Source organism: Trichophyton rubrum, assembly GCF_000151425.1.
Source record: "Trichophyton rubrum CBS 118892 genomic scaffold supercont2.14, whole genome shotgun sequence".
Taxonomy (NCBI): domain Eukaryota; kingdom Fungi; phylum Ascomycota; class Eurotiomycetes; order Onygenales; family Arthrodermataceae; genus Trichophyton; species Trichophyton rubrum.
Genome location: NW_003456415.1, coordinates 73,068 through 92,251, shown reverse-complemented (window position 1 = coordinate 92,251; position 19,184 = coordinate 73,068). Strand labels below are relative to the sequence as shown.

General features: G+C 50.7%; 10 protein-coding genes across 10 annotated transcripts; 9 read left to right on the top strand and 1 right to left on the bottom strand.

Annotated features, from left to right (window-relative positions):
• Positions 1-156: 156 nt before the first annotated feature.
• TERG_08382 (uncharacterized protein) lies at positions 157-1,922 on the top strand (the record flags this gene model as incomplete). The annotated part of the gene is made up of 3 exons (XM_003231037.1): positions 157-214; positions 289-815; positions 870-1,922. 3 exons carry the CDS (start codon positions 157-159, stop codon positions 1,920-1,922), a joined length of 1,638 nt encoding a protein of 545 aa, XP_003231085.1.
• Positions 1,923-2,421: 499 nt separating this feature from the next.
• On the top strand, positions 2,422-3,872 carry TERG_08381 (uncharacterized protein; the record flags this gene model as incomplete). Its single annotated transcript, XM_003231036.2, has 4 exons — positions 2,422-2,658; positions 2,815-2,971; positions 3,038-3,466; positions 3,544-3,872. The coding sequence occupies 4 exons, from the start codon at positions 2,422-2,424 to the stop codon at positions 3,870-3,872; spliced, it is 1,152 nt and encodes a 383-aa protein (XP_003231084.2).
• Positions 3,873-4,646: 774 nt separating this feature from the next.
• Positions 4,647-6,026, top strand: TERG_12682 (uncharacterized protein; the record flags this gene model as incomplete). Its single annotated transcript, XM_047751608.1, has 1 exon — positions 4,647-6,026. One exon carries the CDS (start codon positions 4,647-4,649, stop codon positions 6,024-6,026), a length of 1,380 nt encoding a protein of 459 aa, XP_047607528.1.
• Positions 6,027-7,040: 1,014 nt separating this feature from the next.
• Positions 7,041-7,789, top strand: TERG_12681 (uncharacterized protein; the record flags this gene model as incomplete). The annotated part of the gene is made up of 2 exons (XM_047751607.1): positions 7,041-7,183; positions 7,282-7,789. 2 exons carry the CDS (start codon positions 7,041-7,043, stop codon positions 7,787-7,789), a joined length of 651 nt encoding a protein of 216 aa, XP_047607527.1.
• Positions 7,790-7,834: 45 nt separating this feature from the next.
• TERG_12680 (uncharacterized protein) lies at positions 7,835-10,530 on the top strand (the record flags this gene model as incomplete). Its single annotated transcript, XM_003231034.2, has 2 exons — positions 7,835-9,837; positions 9,912-10,530. The coding sequence occupies 2 exons, from the start codon at positions 7,835-7,837 to the stop codon at positions 10,528-10,530; spliced, it is 2,622 nt and encodes an 873-aa protein (XP_003231082.2).
• Positions 10,531-10,880: 350 nt separating this feature from the next.
• On the bottom strand, positions 10,881-11,717 carry TERG_08378 (uncharacterized protein; the record flags this gene model as incomplete). Its single annotated transcript, XM_003231033.1, has 3 exons — positions 10,881-11,141; positions 11,207-11,443; positions 11,526-11,717. 3 exons carry the CDS (start codon positions 11,715-11,717, stop codon positions 10,881-10,883), a joined length of 690 nt encoding a protein of 229 aa, XP_003231081.1.
• Positions 11,718-12,018: 301 nt separating this feature from the next.
• TERG_08377 (low-affinity Cu transporter) lies at positions 12,019-12,823 on the top strand (the record flags this gene model as incomplete). The annotated part of the gene is made up of 4 exons (XM_003231032.1): positions 12,019-12,069; positions 12,140-12,323; positions 12,434-12,653; positions 12,709-12,823. The coding sequence occupies 4 exons, from the start codon at positions 12,019-12,021 to the stop codon at positions 12,821-12,823; spliced, it is 570 nt and encodes a 189-aa protein (XP_003231080.1).
• Positions 12,824-12,966: 143 nt separating this feature from the next.
• On the top strand, positions 12,967-13,470 carry TERG_12679 (uncharacterized protein; the record flags this gene model as incomplete). Its single annotated transcript, XM_047751606.1, has 1 exon — positions 12,967-13,470. One exon carries the CDS (start codon positions 12,967-12,969, stop codon positions 13,468-13,470), a length of 504 nt encoding a protein of 167 aa, XP_047607526.1.
• Positions 13,471-15,268: 1,798 nt separating this feature from the next.
• TERG_08375 (ATP-dependent RNA helicase eIF4A) lies at positions 15,269-16,946 on the top strand (the record flags this gene model as incomplete). Its single annotated transcript, XM_003231030.1, has 6 exons — positions 15,269-15,302; positions 15,481-15,555; positions 15,658-15,726; positions 15,803-16,161; positions 16,226-16,868; positions 16,936-16,946. 6 exons carry the CDS (start codon positions 15,269-15,271, stop codon positions 16,944-16,946), a joined length of 1,191 nt encoding a protein of 396 aa, XP_003231078.1.
• Positions 16,947-17,955: 1,009 nt separating this feature from the next.
• On the top strand, positions 17,956-19,122 carry TERG_08374 (uncharacterized protein; the record flags this gene model as incomplete). The annotated part of the gene is made up of 2 exons (XM_003231029.1): positions 17,956-18,415; positions 18,470-19,122. 2 exons carry the CDS (start codon positions 17,956-17,958, stop codon positions 19,120-19,122), a joined length of 1,113 nt encoding a protein of 370 aa, XP_003231077.1.
• Between the last annotated feature and the right edge of the window lie 62 nt (positions 19,123-19,184).

Sequence of the window (19,184 nt, the reverse complement as noted above, 5' to 3'; positions counted from 1 at the left end):
CTGGGGGACTTTTTGCCCCGACCATAAGCTGAAGAAGCGTCAGACATCCAGAAGCACTAGAAACTTCATCTAACAGAAAGCGAATACTTCATATTTTTGGCCTGTCTTCTATCATTTTGAGCGGTTGTCCAGGATTTCCCCATACTCAACGCATACATGGCTGTGCGGAACCTTAGCCAGAATGGATTACTTCTAAGGAGGCTGATGCAGAGCGGTATGCAAACACACCCATCATACTCCTCTGTCCTCCGGCCCCCCTTTTGATCTCTGATCTAACAATCGCAGCAGATGCTGGACGCCTCAGCATCGCCAGATACTCTCACTCCGCTTTCCGGACTCAATCTTTTCATCCATCTCGGCCATCGGTCGGCCTTGAGCTTGCGCAACTCCGGCGTGGCTACTCAACCGGCCCATCCACATCGCAAGGATCCAACAACCCGAACAACTTCCCACCACCTGGATTCGATGTCGAGAAGGCCAAACAGCCGCTTACAAAGGAGACTCAGTCGCGGGCTACTTCGTCAAAGGAGCCGCCTACCTCCAGTTCGATCTTGAGACAGCTGGATAGCATAGAACTCGAGTCTAAGGAGCTGGAGAGGAGGATACACGATGTTGCTGTGTCGGAGGCAGCGGAGAAAGGCCAGGTAGAGGAGAAGAAGGAGCCTAAGAAGTTGACTATCGGACAGAAGATCAAGAAGGAGATTCAGCATTACTGGGACGGGACGAAACTTCTGGCTGCAGAGGTGAAGATTAGTTCCAAACTTGCGCTGAAGATGGCTGCGGGTTACGAACTGAGTAGAAGAGAGAACAGACAGGTATGTTATACTACACACCTTCATCTCCGGCTCTCTACTGACTGGTTGGTTTAGTTGAAAAGAACCGTCCGAGATCTGGCCCGGCTTGTTCCTTTCTCTGCCTTTGTTATCATTCCATTTGCTGAATTGCTTCTCCCTGTGGCTCTCAAACTCTTCCCCAACCTTTTACCAAGCACCTATGAGGGCCAAAAGTCCAAGGACGACAAGGCCGCTATTCTCCGAGGCACACGCAAGGAAGTCTCTAATTTCCTACAGGGAACGCTGCGAGAGACCGGCCTTCCCTTAAGCCCGATGAACGCTAAGAAGGAAGAATTCACTGAATTCTTCCGAAAAGTCCGAGCAACCGGCGAAACCCCGTCGGATGAAGATGTTATAGCCGTCTGCAAAATCTTCAAGGATGATCTGACCCTGGACAACTTGTCGCGGCCGCAACTGGTCGCGATGTGCAAGTACATGAATCTCAACACTTTCGGCACTGATGCTATGCTCCGATATACCATCCGTGTCAGAATGCGCCAGATCAAGCGCGATGATAGGGCCATTGCATACGAGGGAGTTGACTCGTTGCTTATCCCCGAGCTTCAGATGGCGTGTGCGTCTCGCGGTCTCCGAACCCATGGTCTTTCCCCTGCTAGGCTCCGGGATGACTTGTCCATGTGGCTTGACCTACGTCTGAAGCAGGGTGTCCCATCTACCTTGCTCGTTCTAAGCAACGCATACATGTATACCCAGCACTCGCAAGAGTATGAAATCTCCTCTCAGATGGATGCTCTCCGATCTGTACTTTCTAGTATCCCCGAGGAGCTGTTCCATGAGATCGAGCTCGAGGTCCATAACGCTGAGGGAGCCGCTACGAACAGACAGCGTCTCGAGGTCGTGAAGGAACAGCAGGAGCTTATCGAGGAAGAGAACGAACAGATCACTGAGAACGGCAATACGGGCATGCCGGCACCCAAGGACCATGAGGATATCGATGAGAAAGAGGATAAGCACATGGATGCATCCTCTGGAGCCGAGTCTACTTCTCAGCCTGAAAAGACGGAGAATGATAACGCAGCCGAAAAAGAGTCTACCAAGCAGGATCAGGCTGAAGAAAAGAAGCAGTAAATGGTCGACACGCTCCCAAGTCCGACGTTCATTTCCTTCTTAAATTCTAACAAGTGTATTTGTTTATCCCCTTATTTTGTAATTATCTTATCCAAATCTCGCATTCTCCTGTCATTCCCTCCCCTTGATAAAGGGTTCCACCCTGGTGAGATGAGCTAACGCTACTCTGCATCATGTCCCCGATTCACTGCTTTTTCATACCTCCCAACCTTTTCCTTTGTTCTCTCATCTTCTTATTTTGATATGTTTTGGTTTAGACCGGGGTGAGGAAGGCTTGTAGTTATAGAAAATGGTTGCTTTGGTCAATCACTGGGGTGAAATATCATTATAACTAGCTAGATCATGGACGAAAAAAGTGCCTACTTGATACCATTAATGTGTTATTCTACAAAATTTATGTAACTATTTGGCTCAATGAATATCCTGGTAGACGGCTATTTGGTGGCTGATCGTGTCTGCTGCGCCCAACTCCGACCTCGGCACAACTTCAGCCGTCGAGATGTTGAGATGCGGCAAACCCAACACGACCTGCCTGATTTTTAACTACATGAGGCTGGCCAGGTGCATTATATCGAGCATCACGTCTCACAGGAGAGATATGAGGCAGAGTCTCCGGTCTGTCCCCCTAGATCTAGCCCGTTGCCATAGTAGCATCTCTCATATTCGGCCATTTTCGTGCGCCGCAGGATCTTCAACGGTGAAAGGAAAGATGGCGCCGCTATCCCAGGAATCCAAGGTCAGTAAATATAGCACTCCTGCATGGACATACAAAAGGACACCCTGCGACCTGCATGAATGGACAGATGCATTGTCTCATGCAGTCGATCGCTATCATATCGTTCCAGAATGGCTGAGTAGTGAAACATCATTCCTCTAACTGTTGGGACGGTAGAATGCCATTGAGCGGCTGAGGAGATACACTCCGCCCCCAACGAACTACTACTCCATGCCCTCTACAAGGCAGGCTTCAGTATTATTACTTCTCTTTGCTGATCGGAGAGGAGATCTTCGGGTCATTTTGACCATTCGTGCAAGCACGCTCAAATCATGTATATTCCACTTCACACCCAACGCTAGAGCAATCATGTCAACATAACAACTAACAACTGCTTTAGATCCTGGGCAAGCGGCTTTGCCCGGCGGAAAAGCGGATGGCCCAAGTGAGACTCCTTTCCAAACAGCCCGGCGTGAAGCGTACGAGGAGATTGGTCTACCAAACATAGACCAGCAGATGCCGTCGCCTTTCTGGGTTGAGCATCTGTGTGAACTACCGGCCAGTTTGGCCCGGACAGAACTTGCTGTCCGCCCATGTATTGCGCTCTTGCACTCTTACAACGAAAAGACAGGTGAAGACGCCGATCCCGAAGAAGCATTTATACCCCAACTAGACGCCAAAGAAGTGGCGGCTGTTTTCACTGCCCCGTTCCATAACTTCTTGAAAGTGACTGATGAGCCCCGGGGAGAGGGAGACGATGCCCTCCCCGGGAAACCAAGTGATTGGTACGAGGGATCATGGACACAATGGAATTCAACCCAGTGGAGAAGTAGGTCTATGTTTTTTTCTTTTCTATCCTTCAGTTATAGGTTGGATCCATAGTGTGTTCACTGCTGACTGGATTAGTGCACCATTTTTTCGTTGCTACAACGAATCAGAGAGTTGCTACACCCAAGAAGCATAGCAAAGAGCAAGATGATGCCATTAACCAGTTAGAAGAGGAGAAATCGTCGTTAGGTCTTGAGCGCTTTCGAGTGTTCGGCATGACGGCCCGGATCCTGGTTGATGCCGCAAGAGTTGCATACGATGAAGAGCCGGAGTTTGAACATAACAGCCACCTTGGGGACGAAGATATGATATCTAGGTTGAGGTCCCTCGGGCGATTTAGCGAAGTTGTTGATCGCGAAGATACCCTAACGCCGGAGATATTTGAGAAGGCCGCAAAACTAACATGACACAGCCCTACCCACTCGCTCCATTCACTGCATTGGAATCATGATGATGACTTTTATTTACTTTTTTTCTGGGGGGGTGGAAGGAGTTCAAGAAGATGAGGCTTTTTTGTTTATCTATTCCACGCTAAATTCCTGCGGACGGGTTCATGCGCCGATAAATTAGTTATGGATTACCCTTTGTGTCTGTAGATCAGGATAGGTTTCCTTTGTTTGGCCCTATCTTTAGTTATATTACTTCTCGCCCATTTCAAACACTAGAAGTCGAACGAAGAATTTTAGCCTGCAGGCTGCATATTTAGCTTTGATTTGCCCGGGTAACGCCGCATGTATGTTACCACTAACTCGCTAGCTAGCTGCTGGTTTTTATATGCCTCCAGGATCATTGACGACAGGACACCAGCTCCACAGTCTCCCCGGTAGCAACACAGCACGCATAGTAAGCGTTGGATATATCATGCGAGAGTCCCAATGACAATTATATATGCGTGACGCAAGCCGGATACGGCAATGGCCTTGGAAAATGTGCCAATTATCCTTTGTATCCTTGTATCATTGAAGATGCCCTGTGCCTCTTTCACCATGGGCTTTGATGTTTGAATTCCCCTACAATCAACCAGTTGATAATGATTAGCACGCATGCAGGGTTAGATCGACAGTACAAACAACGAGACATATCTGGTATATTACCGGCCCTCATTGCCCTGGACTAGGGTTGTTCCCTTTGCTTCCCCTTCCTTCTGATATTCCCTGCAACACCAAAGCCTACCAACCAAGATGACGATGATAATAGCACACCGGGCACCGTACATGCATCCTCTTCTGCCTTCGTCCTCCCTGGAAGGATTGGAGCAGGTTATCCCCCCGGAACCCAACTCGCCTAAGATATACATACCGAGATGGAAGCTTGACAAACCACTCCCTAGTCCGCCAAAGAGAAGTTCCGGCTCTTCCTCTGCAGACGAGCAGTACCTCAGCAGCGCCAGATACCAGCGTCCGAATGATAGACACCGTGAGAGTGCAATATATACAAAACACTCGGGTCCCGCCCATGCTCACTCCGTGGATGAGCTGCGGTTGCTTTATAGACAGCGATCACCGGTTCCTCGTTCACCCGGATGGAGGAGACAAGACAGAGACCATCTTTCCAGCCCCGCGAAACGCGCACGCCATTCGACGGATCCGATATTCCAGACGTGGAATGGAGGATTGGTGAGGGCTTCAACAAGACTTGAGGGCAGGAGGTCGCATGATGATAGGGAAATTCCGAAAAGGGGTTCTTCTTCGGATATGCCTAGACGGGGTACTGAAAGTCTCAGAATAAGAGCCAAGGGTATTGACGAACAAGTCAGCAAGGGAGAGAATGACCAGATGGTGGTTGAATCTCCGAGGTCTGAGGGTAACTCAGCCCTGTGCTTCTGCCACTTGCCCCATCCACGACACAGCAGAATATTGTTGAACCAACGGACGTCAAAGTCGAGCTCGTATCATAGAGGCATTCAGGCTAGTGACCTCCCTGACGCATCCTCATATATTGAGCTTATCCAACAGCATTCCATACCCGACGTTCCCGAAGTGAGTGTGGAGCATGTTGATGATGAACAGTGCTCCCCAAAGACAAAGCAAAAGCCACAGAACCGCACCCAGTTATACTCGTTCACGACATGTGCCAGCACCTCCATGATCAACGAAATCACCGAATCAAGCAGCAGAAAAGAGACGGGTGGATTTGGCCTTTTTCGGTCTCCCCCCTTACCGCCGACCGGAGAGAATGGTCGTAGGCCAAAGCAGCTTGCCATTCCTCCGAGTGACTACCAGCTATACGGAGTCAAAGCATTGTCAAAAAACAAGCCGAAGAAAAAGAAGTCTAGCCTGTTCTATCTCAACAAGCTAATTCCAAAGGTCATAAGACGACATGCCAGCGAGCCACAGATCCAATCTTTGAACACCCCCCGAACTGCACCACCATGCCCTGGGGAAGGTAACAGGCGAGAAGAGTGGTTTGGGCTGGGAAGGAATGGCAACGCATGGCGGTCGACTGTTGAGTTTTCTAGGGAAGCATTTGCTTCTAGCTCGAACAAGCTGGCTGAGCAAAGAAGAAAGGAAGAGTTGAAGAGTAAGATTGTGATGGTTGGCCCGACTCCTCATTGGTTGTAAGGAAGATGTAATGTTAATGTTTGGGTATCTGATGATTTTGTCATGGGAGTTCTGATCTGCCTTTTGCGTATGTTCTAGGACGAGTTAGTTAACTAATGATAGCAGTTTTATGACTTGGGTTACGCTGTGATTCCTGTCGTCTTACGATCAACAGGGGCCGTCCCGGAGCATCTTTTGATGTCACAAGTAATCAAACCACAGCTTTACATGCACAACCATGAGAGTCAGAAGATATCCACTAGGTACATGCAGTTTATGCCGAGTCAGGAGACTTCGAGCCTCGTACTTTATCCATGTAGCTAACTGGTTAGGTTGTCAACGAGGATGTGTACTCCGGTTGGCATTCAAATGGTTCGGTGCATGACCACCACAGGATCAGGCGACGCGGCAAGGAACCCGGCCCAACCAGGCTCTCGACCGCTCTGGTCCCTGGACTAAGCAATCAGTGGACTGTTCCTCGAAGCCTCTCTAGCGGATCAGAGACTGCGGCTTCATGGATGGTGACAAGTTTGTGTTGTTACTTGTCCCACGGTAACCCTCGAGTCGGCTACCGCAGCCATCCATCCGGCCATAGTTAACTAGCGTCGGCAAAACATCTATATAGTTACTCGTCAGCGAGTAGCTCCAGCATCTAACTATGCAGCAGCTCACCTGTCAACTCACTGTGAATCCCAGCGTCTCTCTGGCTGTCAGGCCGCATCCATCACCAACTGTGGTCAAGCCGATGTCTGTTGCTGTCGTAGTCTCGCCGTCCCAGATGCCCATCCTTGCTTATGGCTTGCGCATCCCGTGGAGAAACCTGCGGGGTAGGCTAGTTGACTAGTCAGTTAGAGCAACAGGAGGAGCCGGGCAACGGGACGCTGCAGATCACCAACTATAAAGACAGCTCGCCGTCTTCACCCCCCGAGCTGCTGTAGAGAACACGCAACATCCACCAAGTACCGCGCCGTGGACAGTGAACAGTCAGTGTCTATCTTGTGTGTGTGTATACCAGAGCTGGCGAAGCAAGAAACCATGGGCGCGACAGCTCCCAAACAGGCTCCAATCTACCCTGTGCTTGCTGAACAGCCCGTGGGCCAGCATATCACGTCCATCTACAAGGACCGTCTACGCCAGTTCACGGCTACGGGCCAGTACCAGGGCCATAATCTGCTAGAGTGAGCTCGCGTGCCATCTCTTAAGCTCCAGATACATCGTCGTCAGATGTATGATGCTGCCGTTGTTTACATAGCTAACAGCTGGTGCGGGGATACAGCAAGTTCTTCTACGCCCTCAACGACGATGAGAAATACGTGAAGCTTTGGGTCTACTCTGTGCCAAACCTTGCGAGACCATCGTTCAAGGATGCCGTCAAGAACGAGTTCAAGCCTACTCACAGAGGAGAGTCGTTTGGGCCCAGCTGGTCGACTCACTGGTTCAAGATTCAGCTTACAGTTCCCGAGGACATGAGGAAATATGACCACCTTGAGTTCCATTGGAATGCCGGCAACGAAGGGATGGTCTGGACTGAGGATGGCCGGCCGTTGCAAGGTCTCTCTGGAGGCGACAGAACCGAGTGGATTATCCCCAAGGACTTTAGAGACGGTGCGCCGCACATCTTCTACATTGAGATGGCCTGCAATGGCCTCTTTGGCAACTCAGACGGCGATCTCATCAAGTCTCCCAGCACAAACAAGTACTACAGGCTTGACTCGGCCAAGATTGTAGCTGTCAACCTCCAGGCACGAGCTTTGAACTATGACTTCTGGCAGATTGGAGGTTAGTAACTAGTCAAGCAGCGCAGGATCAAAAGTTAAGGCATAGCTGACATGGTCATAGATGCTGCTAGAGAGTTCCCTTCGGATTCCTGGCAGGCTCACAAGGCCTTGATCGTTGGCAATGCCATGATGGATGCCTTTATCGAGGGCAATGGCAGCCAGGAGTCTATCATCAAGGCACGCAAGATTGCCCAGGAGTACATTGGAACGAAAGTCGACTCTCCTGATGTCTACAAGACCAAAGGCGAGCCCATTGTCTTTGCAACAGGCCACTGCCACATTGATACCTGCTGGCTATGGCCGTTTGCTGAAACAAAGCGAAAAGTAGCTCGGTCCTGGTCGACCCAGTGCGACTTGATGGAGCGATATCCGGAATTCCGCTTTACCTGCTCTTCGGCACAACAGTTCAAGTGGCTTGAAGAAGGATACCCCTATGCCTTCGACCGAGTCAAGACCTGGGTGAAAAAGGGATCTTTCCAGCCCATTGGTGGCAGCTGGGTTGAGCATGATACCAACCTGCCTAGCGGTGAGTCTTTGGTTCGTCAGTTCTTGTACGGCCAGAGATACTTCGAGAGCCGTTTCGGTAACCGATGCACCACATTCTGGTTGCCTGACACGTTCGGATACTCTTCTCAGATTCCTCAGCTCTGCCGCCTGGCTGGGATGACCCGTTTCTTTACTCAGAAACTCAGCTGGAACAATATCAACAACTTCCCTCACACGACCTTTAACTGGGTTGCCCTTGATGGCAGCCAGGTCATCTGCCATATGCCTCCGTCAGAAACATATACTGCCGAAGCTCATTTCGGTGATGTTAAGCGCAGTATCACCCAGCACAAGTCCATGGACCAGGACAACACCTCTCTTCTTGTCTTCGGAAAGGGTGATGGCGGTGGTGGGCCCACGTTCGAGCATATCGAAAAGCTACGTCGACAGAGAGGCATGAGTGACACTGTTGGACTGCTGCCCCGTGTCACCATTGGAGGCTCGGTCGACGACTTCTTTGCAACGCTTGAGAAGAAGGCTGTGGGGGGAACCAAGTTTGTAACCTGGTATGGAGAGCTGTACTTTGAACTCCACCGAGGAACCTATACCACCCAATCCAATAATAAGAGGAACAACCGCAAGGGAGAATTCCTCCTCCGTGAGGTTGAACTTCTTGCCACTCTAGCCTCCCTCAGGAGCTCCTCGTACAAATACCCCAAGAAGGAAATTGACAACATGTGGGAGCCAGTTTTGCTTTGCCAGTTCCATGACTGTCTTCCCGGTAGCGCAATCAGACTGTGCTATGATGAGTCTGATGCTTTCTATGCGGAAGTGTTCAGGATTGGCGCAAAGGTTAGAAATGAGGCCATGAAGGCGCTTGGTTTCGAGAACAAGGAGTCTGGATCAGACGGTAAACTTGTTGCGTTGAACACCCTTCCCTGGCCTCGCTCTGAGATTGTCAGGATGGAGAACCCAGGCGCTTCATCCAGCTCTTCACAGTATGCTCTCGTGAGCGGTGGCACCGGAGTGATGAAGGTCGAGCCATTGAGCTCTACTCAGTCTGCTTCGCTTTATGTGAAGGAAATAGAAACCGGAGTTTTCGAGCTACGCAATGACAGCCTAGTGCTCAAGGTCGAGAAGGGGGTGATCACCTCCCTGTTTGATGTGAAGGCAAAGCGCGAAGTGATTGCAAAGGGAGGGAAAGCCAACCAATTTGTCATCTTTGACGACAAGCCACTCTACTGGCAAGCCTGGGATGTCGAGGTCTACCACCTCGACTCACGCAAGGAATTGACCTCCACGGAGACCAAGATTGCAGAACAGTCTCCGTACCGAGTCAGCGTTGTGACTCAGACCAAGATCAGTGACAAGAGCTGGGCGAAGACCACCATCAGCCTTTCTGCCGAGACCAAAGACAGCATGCCTATGGTTGAGATGGACTGCGAGGTTGAATGGCAAGAGACGATGAAGTTCCTCAAGGTCGAGTTCCCTGTTGACATTCGCAACACCGAGGCATCGTATGAGAGCCAATTTGGCATCACCAGACGTCCAACCCACTACAACACCACGTAAGTACACTCCTCTTTTGAAATTGAACTGCAAAGACAGGGTATAATGCTAACAATCGAACGTATTTTTTTAGCTGGGACATGGCCAAGTTTGAGGTATGCTGCCACAAATGGGCTGATCTGTCCGAGAGCGGATACGGAGTGTCTATCCTGAATGACTCCAAGTACGGTTTTGCAACCGCAGGCAACCTGATGAGGCTCTCCCTCATCCGTGCCTCGAAAGCACCAGACGACACCGCAGACATTGGCCATCACCGCATCCGGTACGCTATCCTGCCACACTCTGGTCCACTTGACTACCGCACCGTCAGAGCAGGGTACAACTTTAACCATCCGCTGGCCATTGAATCGGCATGTGGACCTGAGACGTTGCAAGACTTCCAGGCCGTGAGACTGGTCGATGCTACGCCAGCACTTGTCCTGGACACTGTGAAGCGTGGTCAAGACGACGAGGATGTTTCTAACGACAACCTGCCACGCCGTAAAGGCAAGAGTGTGATTGTGCGTATCTTCGACTCGATGGGAGGACGCAGCACGGGTGTTTTAGAGACAGATCTCAAGGTGCAGAAGGTGTTCAAGTGTAACCTTCTCGAAGATGATCTGGAAGAGCTGCCGATCGAGGGATCTGGACCCCGGCGTGTGAACATTGTGCTTAGAGCCTTTGAAGTTGCAACGTACAGACTTCAGCTGTAATGTACTGTGGTGAGTTTTTCTTTTTCACACTCATTTTTCACAAGTTCTAGTTACCCCATGTCCACTTAATGATGATCCAGAGTTTTTTACACCGTAACTAGATAAGCAACTAGTTAGTTAGCTAGGCAGATAGTGCGTGGTCAAATCTATGCAACGAAATTGATCCTATTATGCATGACACTTCTATCCAAATGTGTAGTTTAACTTGTTAAGCAAAAAAAGGAGACGAGAGCACCCGCAGCCCCAAGGTATATAACGCTTTTCCCACCGTAAACCCCAAAACACCGGCCATGAACCATCCATACTAAGTAATTTACAAATGGTAGAAAGGAAAATGAAAAGGACAAGGGTCACTCTCCTCTAACGTACGTGATCTTCAACCTCTTGAGAGGCTGCTTGCTATCACCCTCGTCGCCGGTCTCTCTATCCCGACGTGCCGATGACGCATCACCCAGAGACTTTCTATTACTCTTCTTATTTGCAGCCGTCTTGTTACCACCTGCTGCAGCGGCAGAGCCCTCTTTACCCTCGCTCTTGATGCCCGGAGCAGTCGATGTAGGCGTCTGGGCATGCGAGGGAGTCGTATGAGCACTCGAGGGAGCCGGGGAGTCCTAGACACAAGTCAGCAAAAGACTTATATAAAAGAAGAAGAAAAAAAAACCGGCGATCAACACACCCTCATGAAGCTGGTCGAGCTGCGGGAGAACACCCTGTCGGAGTCAGCCACCTGACCCTTCCGCCTGGTCGTGGGCCCGTTGCCCGAGCCAAACGAGCCACCGATCCCGCTGCCTCCCATGCTCGAGAGGCTCGACGCGCCCTTGATATAGTTGTCGAAGCCCTTGATGATGTTGCCTGCGCCCGTCTCCTCGAGGTAGGACTGTTCGAAGCGGTATATCGACTCTTCCAGGGCGGCCTGTCGGGTAGAGATATGGAGTCAGTCACCGGTGCGAAGCCAAAAGAAACAATAAATCTTGTGTTTGAGGAGGTGTAAGTACCAGGTTCTTGTCCATCAGGCGCTTCTTCTGCAGGGTATCTCGCAGCTCACGCCTTAGCTTCTCGTAGTAAGGGATGCCGCGCGCAGGAGCTTGCTGGTCAGCAGCGCCGGACGCCGTGGGCGCAGCGGCCGAGGACGACTCGTTGGCCGTGGAGGTTGCGTTGGCGGGCGCGGCGGGAGCTTCTGAGGCCATCGCGGTCAAGGACAGGCACTTACGGCTGGTGATCTGGCGGTGCTGGCGGTGATCTTGAGTTGTACACAGACGGCGCTGGCGTTGTTGCAGCTTTGTTCGTGTTCTTTTTGACGCAGGTGAGAAGATAAGAGCAGATAAGGCTGTGTTTGCACTGTTTGCACTGCGACGCCGGCATGAGAGGCAGAAAAGCAGAAGAAGCGCAGCATCGCCGGCATCTTCGACATCTTCTGCATCTTCTGTATATTTTGATATTTTGATATTCTATATTTTGCCGAAGGAGATAGAGATAAAGCGTTGCACGATGGACCACCATAAGCATGGAGATATGGACATGGGCGAGTGCAGCATGAATGTCAGTCTACTATTCGTTACACTACCACTACGTACTTCATCTATATAAGACCCTCACTAACGGCTGCTAGATGCTGTTCACCTTCTCGACCAAAAACCTGTGCATCGTCTTTCCCCAGTGGAGAGTCACCGGGCTGTTTTCGCTGCTGCTCTCGCTGGCGGCCGTCGTCCTGCTGGTCGCCGGCTACGAGGCCCTGCGAGACTTTACCCGGCAGTACGAGCTGGCGACGCTGGGTCAAAGGGACCTGCCATCCAGTATGTACCTGACCTTTTTTTTATTATTATCCTTTAATTATCACAGTCCTGCCTTTGTTTATCTGCGTCGTCTCATGAACGGCCGGTTTGACAATTCACTCTCATGGAAGACGCCGGCTGTACGCAGCCAGTGCCAATGCCAGTGCCAGTGCCAGCGGCAGCGTCAGCGTCAACGATACCACACAGGCTCTACGGTACAGCTGTAGGAGACGAAAATAGCTCACTGCTCTGCTCAGACCGGACAGGTAGAGGATCCGTCGCGGAGCGGAAAGCGAAAGTCACCCGTGCAGGCCTGTATGCGGCTCAGGTCTTTTACAGCTTCTTCATCATGTACGTTTTGTTTGCTCTCCTGGACTTTGGCATGAAAATTCTTACGAGTTGATAGGCTGCTGTTTATGACGTATAATGGCTGGATCATGCTGGCCGTGGCCGCGGGTGCGTTTATGGGACATCTCATGTTTGGAGAGTCGTTCGCCTCCAAGACGGTTTCGTGTCATTGATTGAATGTGCACTGGGCGGGTATCTCGGGCGCAATGATTGATTTTTGGCTGTTCCCCAGTGAACTCGGGGGATGTATATATGATGATGAGCGTTGATGTTGATGATGTTGCTCTATGTTTATTTTTATTGTTGATATTGTTACATGACAGATGGAACTATTCATGGCACTTCGGCGTCACTATCGTCGCCAAATCCAAAGCTGAATCCTCCACCTCCAACCGCATCGTCAGCGGTAGAATCATTCGCAGCCTTGACTACTTCATCCCACTTTCTCTTCTTCTTGGCCTCCAGCTCAAGCAGGGCTTGCTCGAGGATTTCCGGGTGGGCCTCTTGCATTCTCTCGACAAACAAGCTATACGGGTCCTCGATATCCTTTCGGAAACCAGATACCTGGTCTGCTTTATTCTTCATAAAGTCCAGGGTGGAACGGAGGTGTTTGCGAGGCACAAAGTTCTGCGTGATGGCTATTGACTCTGACAGGTTGACTACCAGATGCCACCAGCCCGAGGGCACATGTAGGACCTCTCCTTCGCCGCATATGCCTTCCAGACAGCCGGGAGTGTTCCGTGCCTCGTCGTGGAAGTTGAGAAGCCATTCTGCAATGCTGAGAGGGGAGGTTACTTCTGACTGGTCGGCAGAGACATAGACGCCTGGAGGAGGCGGTAAGGCCGCCGAGCCAGGGAACATGATCCAGTACTTGGAGCCTCGCAGCACGGCGTTCCATGCGCTTGTGGCGTTGGGGTCCTTGTGAAAGGTGCTCCCGCTCCTTGCAGGGCCGATGATCAGCCACTCCTTATCCGGCCGCTGGTTGCCCAGGACAGCGAACAGGTCAGTTCCGAAACACGAGGGTGGTTGAAAGACAGCCTCGTCAGGGCCGGTAGGTAGTCCCATCTTGGAGACAAAGTTCTTGTCAAAGAGGTACAGCGGGCTCTCGTCTGAGTTGTTGTTCATATAGTCTACGTATGTCCTGAACGGCCAGTCTACCGCCTCTGCCCGGAAGAGGGTATTTGGATGGGTATGTAGTATATGCCCAACAGACCATGACTGGAAGGCCGGCCACTGTTTGACTGGTTCGGTAAGGATGAAGGGCTTGTCTGCCCATGACTGGTCAAATTCGGCCTGAGTCATATTGGCCAGACAGGGTATCTTGTTCCTTGACGGTATGTCATAGCAAGCGGACAGGGATAGATGGGCACACTGGAACGGCCGATGCAGCGTGTCTGAGAACAGCTGCGAGCAGTCTGGCGAGGCGGCCTTTGACCGCGGCAGGTTCAGATACGTTGCGTGCCAGTCTCCCTGCCATGAGAAGCTTGACGGCGATGCCCTGGATATACGTTAGCAGAGAAAACATAACCAGACAGCCAAGTATAATAACTGATAACTACTTACTGTATGAAAAGAGCCTTCCAGAGCTCCTCTGCCCTGGTAAATGCATAGAGAGCCCTACATGTCATCCCCAATCGTCTCAGCGTCGAGGCATCAAACGACTCCAGCACCGTCAGCACCAGCTCGTCCGGCAGCAAGCTAAACACGCCCATGGCAGGCCGTATGTCTCCAGTAGCCGCCAGTCCGTTGCCAGAGGGCTTCACGCCCAGCGGATGGACTGGAATCGCATCACCACCATCGCCTTCGTCTTCGTCTTCCGGCTTCTCGCTCACCGGCTGCTCTGCTCTGTCACCGAGCTCGCATCCCGTCGTGTAACTCTTCATCTATACAGCAGCAGCCGAGCTAGCCGTCAGTTAATACGACCTCCAGGCTGACTCTTTGGCTTTTTCCTTGTTTTCTTTTGTCTTCGCCGTCTTCGCTCGCTTATTGATTGCTGTCTCCAAAGCCATCCACGAACCTGGCAATTGACACAGACGTAGCTATGCAGGTAGATAATCGGCAGCCCACCACCGACCGCACCGTTACCACAGTCCTAAAGCGACAATTAAATGCATAGAAACCGAGAAAGCCAGCAGCCGGACAGCTTCATGCATCTTCTTCTGTCTCTCTCGCGGCTTTTCTGCTTCTACCTGTCGCGCCTTTTCACTGGCTGGAAATCCCACTAGCAAGAAAAAAGCGTTTAAAAAAAGTTCGAAGTGGGTTGAATTTTTTTTTTTTTTTTTTTTTTTTTTTTTTTTCTTTGGCGCAGAAAAAAAAGCGACTTTAGAAGAAAAAAAAAGTCGACAGAAAAAATCTTCAACTTCATCTTTCACACACAAAACAACCAACTACACCAGCAACCAGCAACAACTAACACAGATAGTAATTATCTGTCGACAGCAGAAGAGAAGACACTCACTACTAGAAATCCAGACGGTGCTTTCAAGAGAGCACCAGGTTTCTAGTCTTCTATTTTAATACTCAGCTTCCACGCCGGCGCCTCGTCGTCCTTTTTCGACCCCTCCGAACTTGACCACAGACTCTCACGTCGTGGTCATTCTATTCCTATAACCGCAATCATGGCTGACAAGGGACTTGAGGAGATTCCTGATGGTAAGACGGACCGAGAGATGTCTCCTTTTTCCTGCTCACTGCGGTTTCACTGCTGGATTGGCCCTGGTTGCGACGGGGGAGGGGGCTGTGGCGAGCCTCCAGCAAACGGAGCCGTGCAATGCAGTGCAGTGAAAATTTCACCCATCAAGGACTACCGATTGCTGACTCGCGACTACAGGCCAGATCGAGTCCAACTATGACGAAGTCACAGATTCGTTCGATGCTATGAACCTCAACAGCGAGTTGCTTCGAGGTATGTGGTGACAATCAATCCCGACTCGTGCCCGCGCGGGGGAGGGGAGACGAGCGAGGCAGCGAGACTGAGCCGCATCAAACTGACTCACGATACCTCCAGGTGTCTATGCATACGGTTTCGAGCGCCCGTCTGCTATCCAGCAGCGTGCTATCATGCCAGTCATCAAGGGTACGTTTTTCCACCACCATGCTTTCATAGCTCTTCCCGTGTGCGTGCGCCGTCCGCTAATGCGCCCTCATCCCAGGCTCCGACGTCATTGCCCAGGCCCAGTCCGGTACTGGAAAGACTGCTACTTTCTCCATCTCGGCCCTGCAGAAGGTCGACACCAACCTCAAGGCTTGCCAGGCCCTTATCCTCGCTCCCACCCGTGAGTTGGCCCAGCAGATCCAGAAGGTCGTCGTCGCCATCGGTGACTTCATGAACGTCGACTGCCATGCCTGTATCGGTGGAACCAACGTCCGTGAGGACATGAAGGCTCTCCAGGACGGCCCCCAGGTCGTCGTTGGTACCCCCGGCCGTGTCCACGACATGATCCAGCGCCGTGTCCTCAAGACCGACCACATCAAGATGTTCGTCCTCGACGAGGCCGACGAGATGCTTTCTGTTAGTTACCCTCGTTATCTAAGCTCACATGTGTCTTTGTCTCAGTTGCTAACGCTTGTGATAGCGCGGTTTCACCGAGCAAATCTACGACATCTTCCAATTCCTGCCTCAGTCCACCCAGGTCGTCCTTCTCTCGGCTACCATGCCCCCAGACGTCCTGGAGGTCACCACCAAGTTCATGCGTGACCCCGTCCGCATCTTGGTCAAGAAGGCCGAACTTACCCTCGAAGGTATCAAGCAGTTCTACATTGCTGTTGAGAAGGAAGAGTGGAAGCTCGACACCCTCTCTGATCTCTACGAGACCGTTACCATCACCCAGGCCGTCATCTTCTGCAACACCCGCCGGAAGGTCGACTGGCTTACCGACAAGCTCCAGGCTCGTGACTTCACCGTCTCTGCCATGCACGGAGACATGGAGCAGGCCCAGCGTGATGTCATCATGAAGGAGTTCCGCTCCGGTTCTTCTCGTGTCCTCATTGCCACCGATCTCCTTGCCCGTGGTATCGACGTCCAGCAGGTCTCCTTGGTTATCAACTACGACCTGCCTGCTAACCGTGAGAACTACATCCATCGTATTGGTCGTGGTGGTCGTTTCGGCCGAAAGGGTGTTGCCATCAACTTCGTCACCGCTGATGATGTCCGCATGATGAGAGAGATCGAGCAGTTCTACAGCACCCAGATTGAGGAGATGCCCATGAACGTTGCTGGTAAGCTATTTCCCCCCAATTCCATGCGACCCAAAAATAGCAATGAGACTAACAATTGCCTTTCTAGACCTTATCTAATCACATCTTTTTTTCTTTTTCACTTTCGGCATATCCACCCCTTTCCAGAACTCCTTTTTTCTTTCATCTTTAGAGTCAATCATGCCCTTCCCTTATGGTATCTCCGACGAATGATGTCACTGTTTCTTGACGGCCTTTTGAATCTGAATGACGGGTACTACTGGCAGTCATGTTGTTCAGTACAAAAGTTTCATTGCTTCTCAAAAAATCTTTTCTTCATGGCTTGATGATTCCTTTTCGAAGGCTTTCGATATGAGAGGTGTGGCGGAATAGGTCTGTTAATGTATGCCGATCCAACTCCTTTGTCTCGAGGGCGTCGCCCGTGTCTCATTTGTGTGTTATCCTTTCAAAATGCCAGTTTCTTCCCTTTCTTTTTTTGTCTATGTATCTGATATTCCTCCAGTTTGTTTCTCCTTGCATGGACATGCTATTCCTGCTCGATCAATTTTCTGGGAGGAATACAGGCCTGCGAGGAGAATCTCTACTATTTCCCTTCATCTCTTACTTCTTTCCTACCCATGGCGCTACCCTAATTGGTCCGGCAAATAGGGTTTTTCACGACACGAGCAAAAGGCACCAGGCATGAAGCTGCAGGCCATACAAAATGTTTTCCTGGCTAATGACAGAAGAGACCGAAGAAAAAAGGAGAGAAGAGGGGGCCTGAAATTGCTTAAGATGATGATTTATGTGGTTATCCTACGGTGTCTTGGTTTCTTTTGCTTGCTGATTCCCCCCTTTTTGCCCAATCGAGTCGATACTGCATGTTTCTGCGTTCTGATATAGATAGAGCTAAAAATGGGAGTTGACTTATCTTCTCTTTCATCTATTTCGCACTGAAATGCCTGTACCTTTTCTTTGTGGCTTCTAGCACTGCAGGACGTAAAACAGTGGTTGATGTCTTGGGGTTCTCGGATAGGACGTAGAGCTTCATAGGTATCTACGTACAATTCACACTCTCTACTTCCATTAGCTTCACCATAGACACCAACAAGCCCCCATACCATCAGCAATGTCATCTCAAGGCCGACAGCTGAGTTCACTAGCACCAATTACCCAGTCAAAGCAATCTCCGAAGAACCCCAATATCTCTTCCCCAGCCTCCCTCCTCTGGGCCCATCAGCTTCATCGTGAACAGAACGCACTCTCCACCCAGATAATAGAACTGGAAGCCTTATTGAAGTCTTCCATCGTGGCAATCAATGACTCTGTTCTGGCTAAACTAGACGCGTTCACGGGGCAAATTGATCATCTCAGAAGCGAGGTTGAGCAATTGAGACGTGACGGGGCTGCAGAGGCTGAAAAGATGGTGAGGTCAGTGGAGGATAAGTTGAGTGAGAAACTCAGTGTTATTGACGAGAGATTGAGCACCGCTTTCGCTAGAGACTATGAGATGACGAGTGAGATGGTTCGAGAGGAAATTGGAAGGTTTAGGGATGAGGTTGTTGAAGCCTTCAAGGCAGCTGTTGCTGGTAAGTTGTTGGCTGCAATGGTATCTCATATAGAATATGCCTGACTCGGTATAGAATCAAGACAGCAGCAGCACCAGGTTGATGTCCTGCAACCGAGGCAGAGGGCATTGCCTCCGGGTTTACAGGAACAAACGAGCCTAAATCCTGAAATGGAGCAGTCTACATTGATAGAGCCAAACCCTCTGCCTCAACATGAAACACAGCCAGTCATTGTTTGGAAGGACAATGTACAGCCATTATCAACAGTCCCCGGTGTCCCAATAGAAAAACCGCTAGCTGAGCCCAGGAACGCAGTTAATATCGATATTGACACAAGAAGTACCGACCGCCTAGAATACACAGTGGCCAATGATACCCATCCGGGCCCTCCTGAGTTAATTATGCAGGGGCCGATTGCGCTATCAGACTTTCTTGAACTGGGCCCGGCATATATAACCCTGGGGTATGATGAGAAGCAAGTAACCATGGCTCTGTGGAAAGGGTTAAATGATCCGCTCCTGCGAAGGCTGGTTGCCAAAGAAATGCCTGAAGAGTTTGACCGTTGGACATGCACCAAGTTCAAGGAAGTGGTTGGACGATTGAACAGACACAAAGAAGGTATAGATAAAGAAGCGGAAATGGTAGCCGTAAAGCCAACGGAGGGAAGGAAGAAAAAGAGGCGGCGAGTGATTTCGGTCGTTTGGCCAACAGATGAAGAGAGCTGCTAGCAAGCTGCTGAACGTAGGATGAAATATGTCTGGTAGTCTATCCTATTCTTTTCTTGAAGATG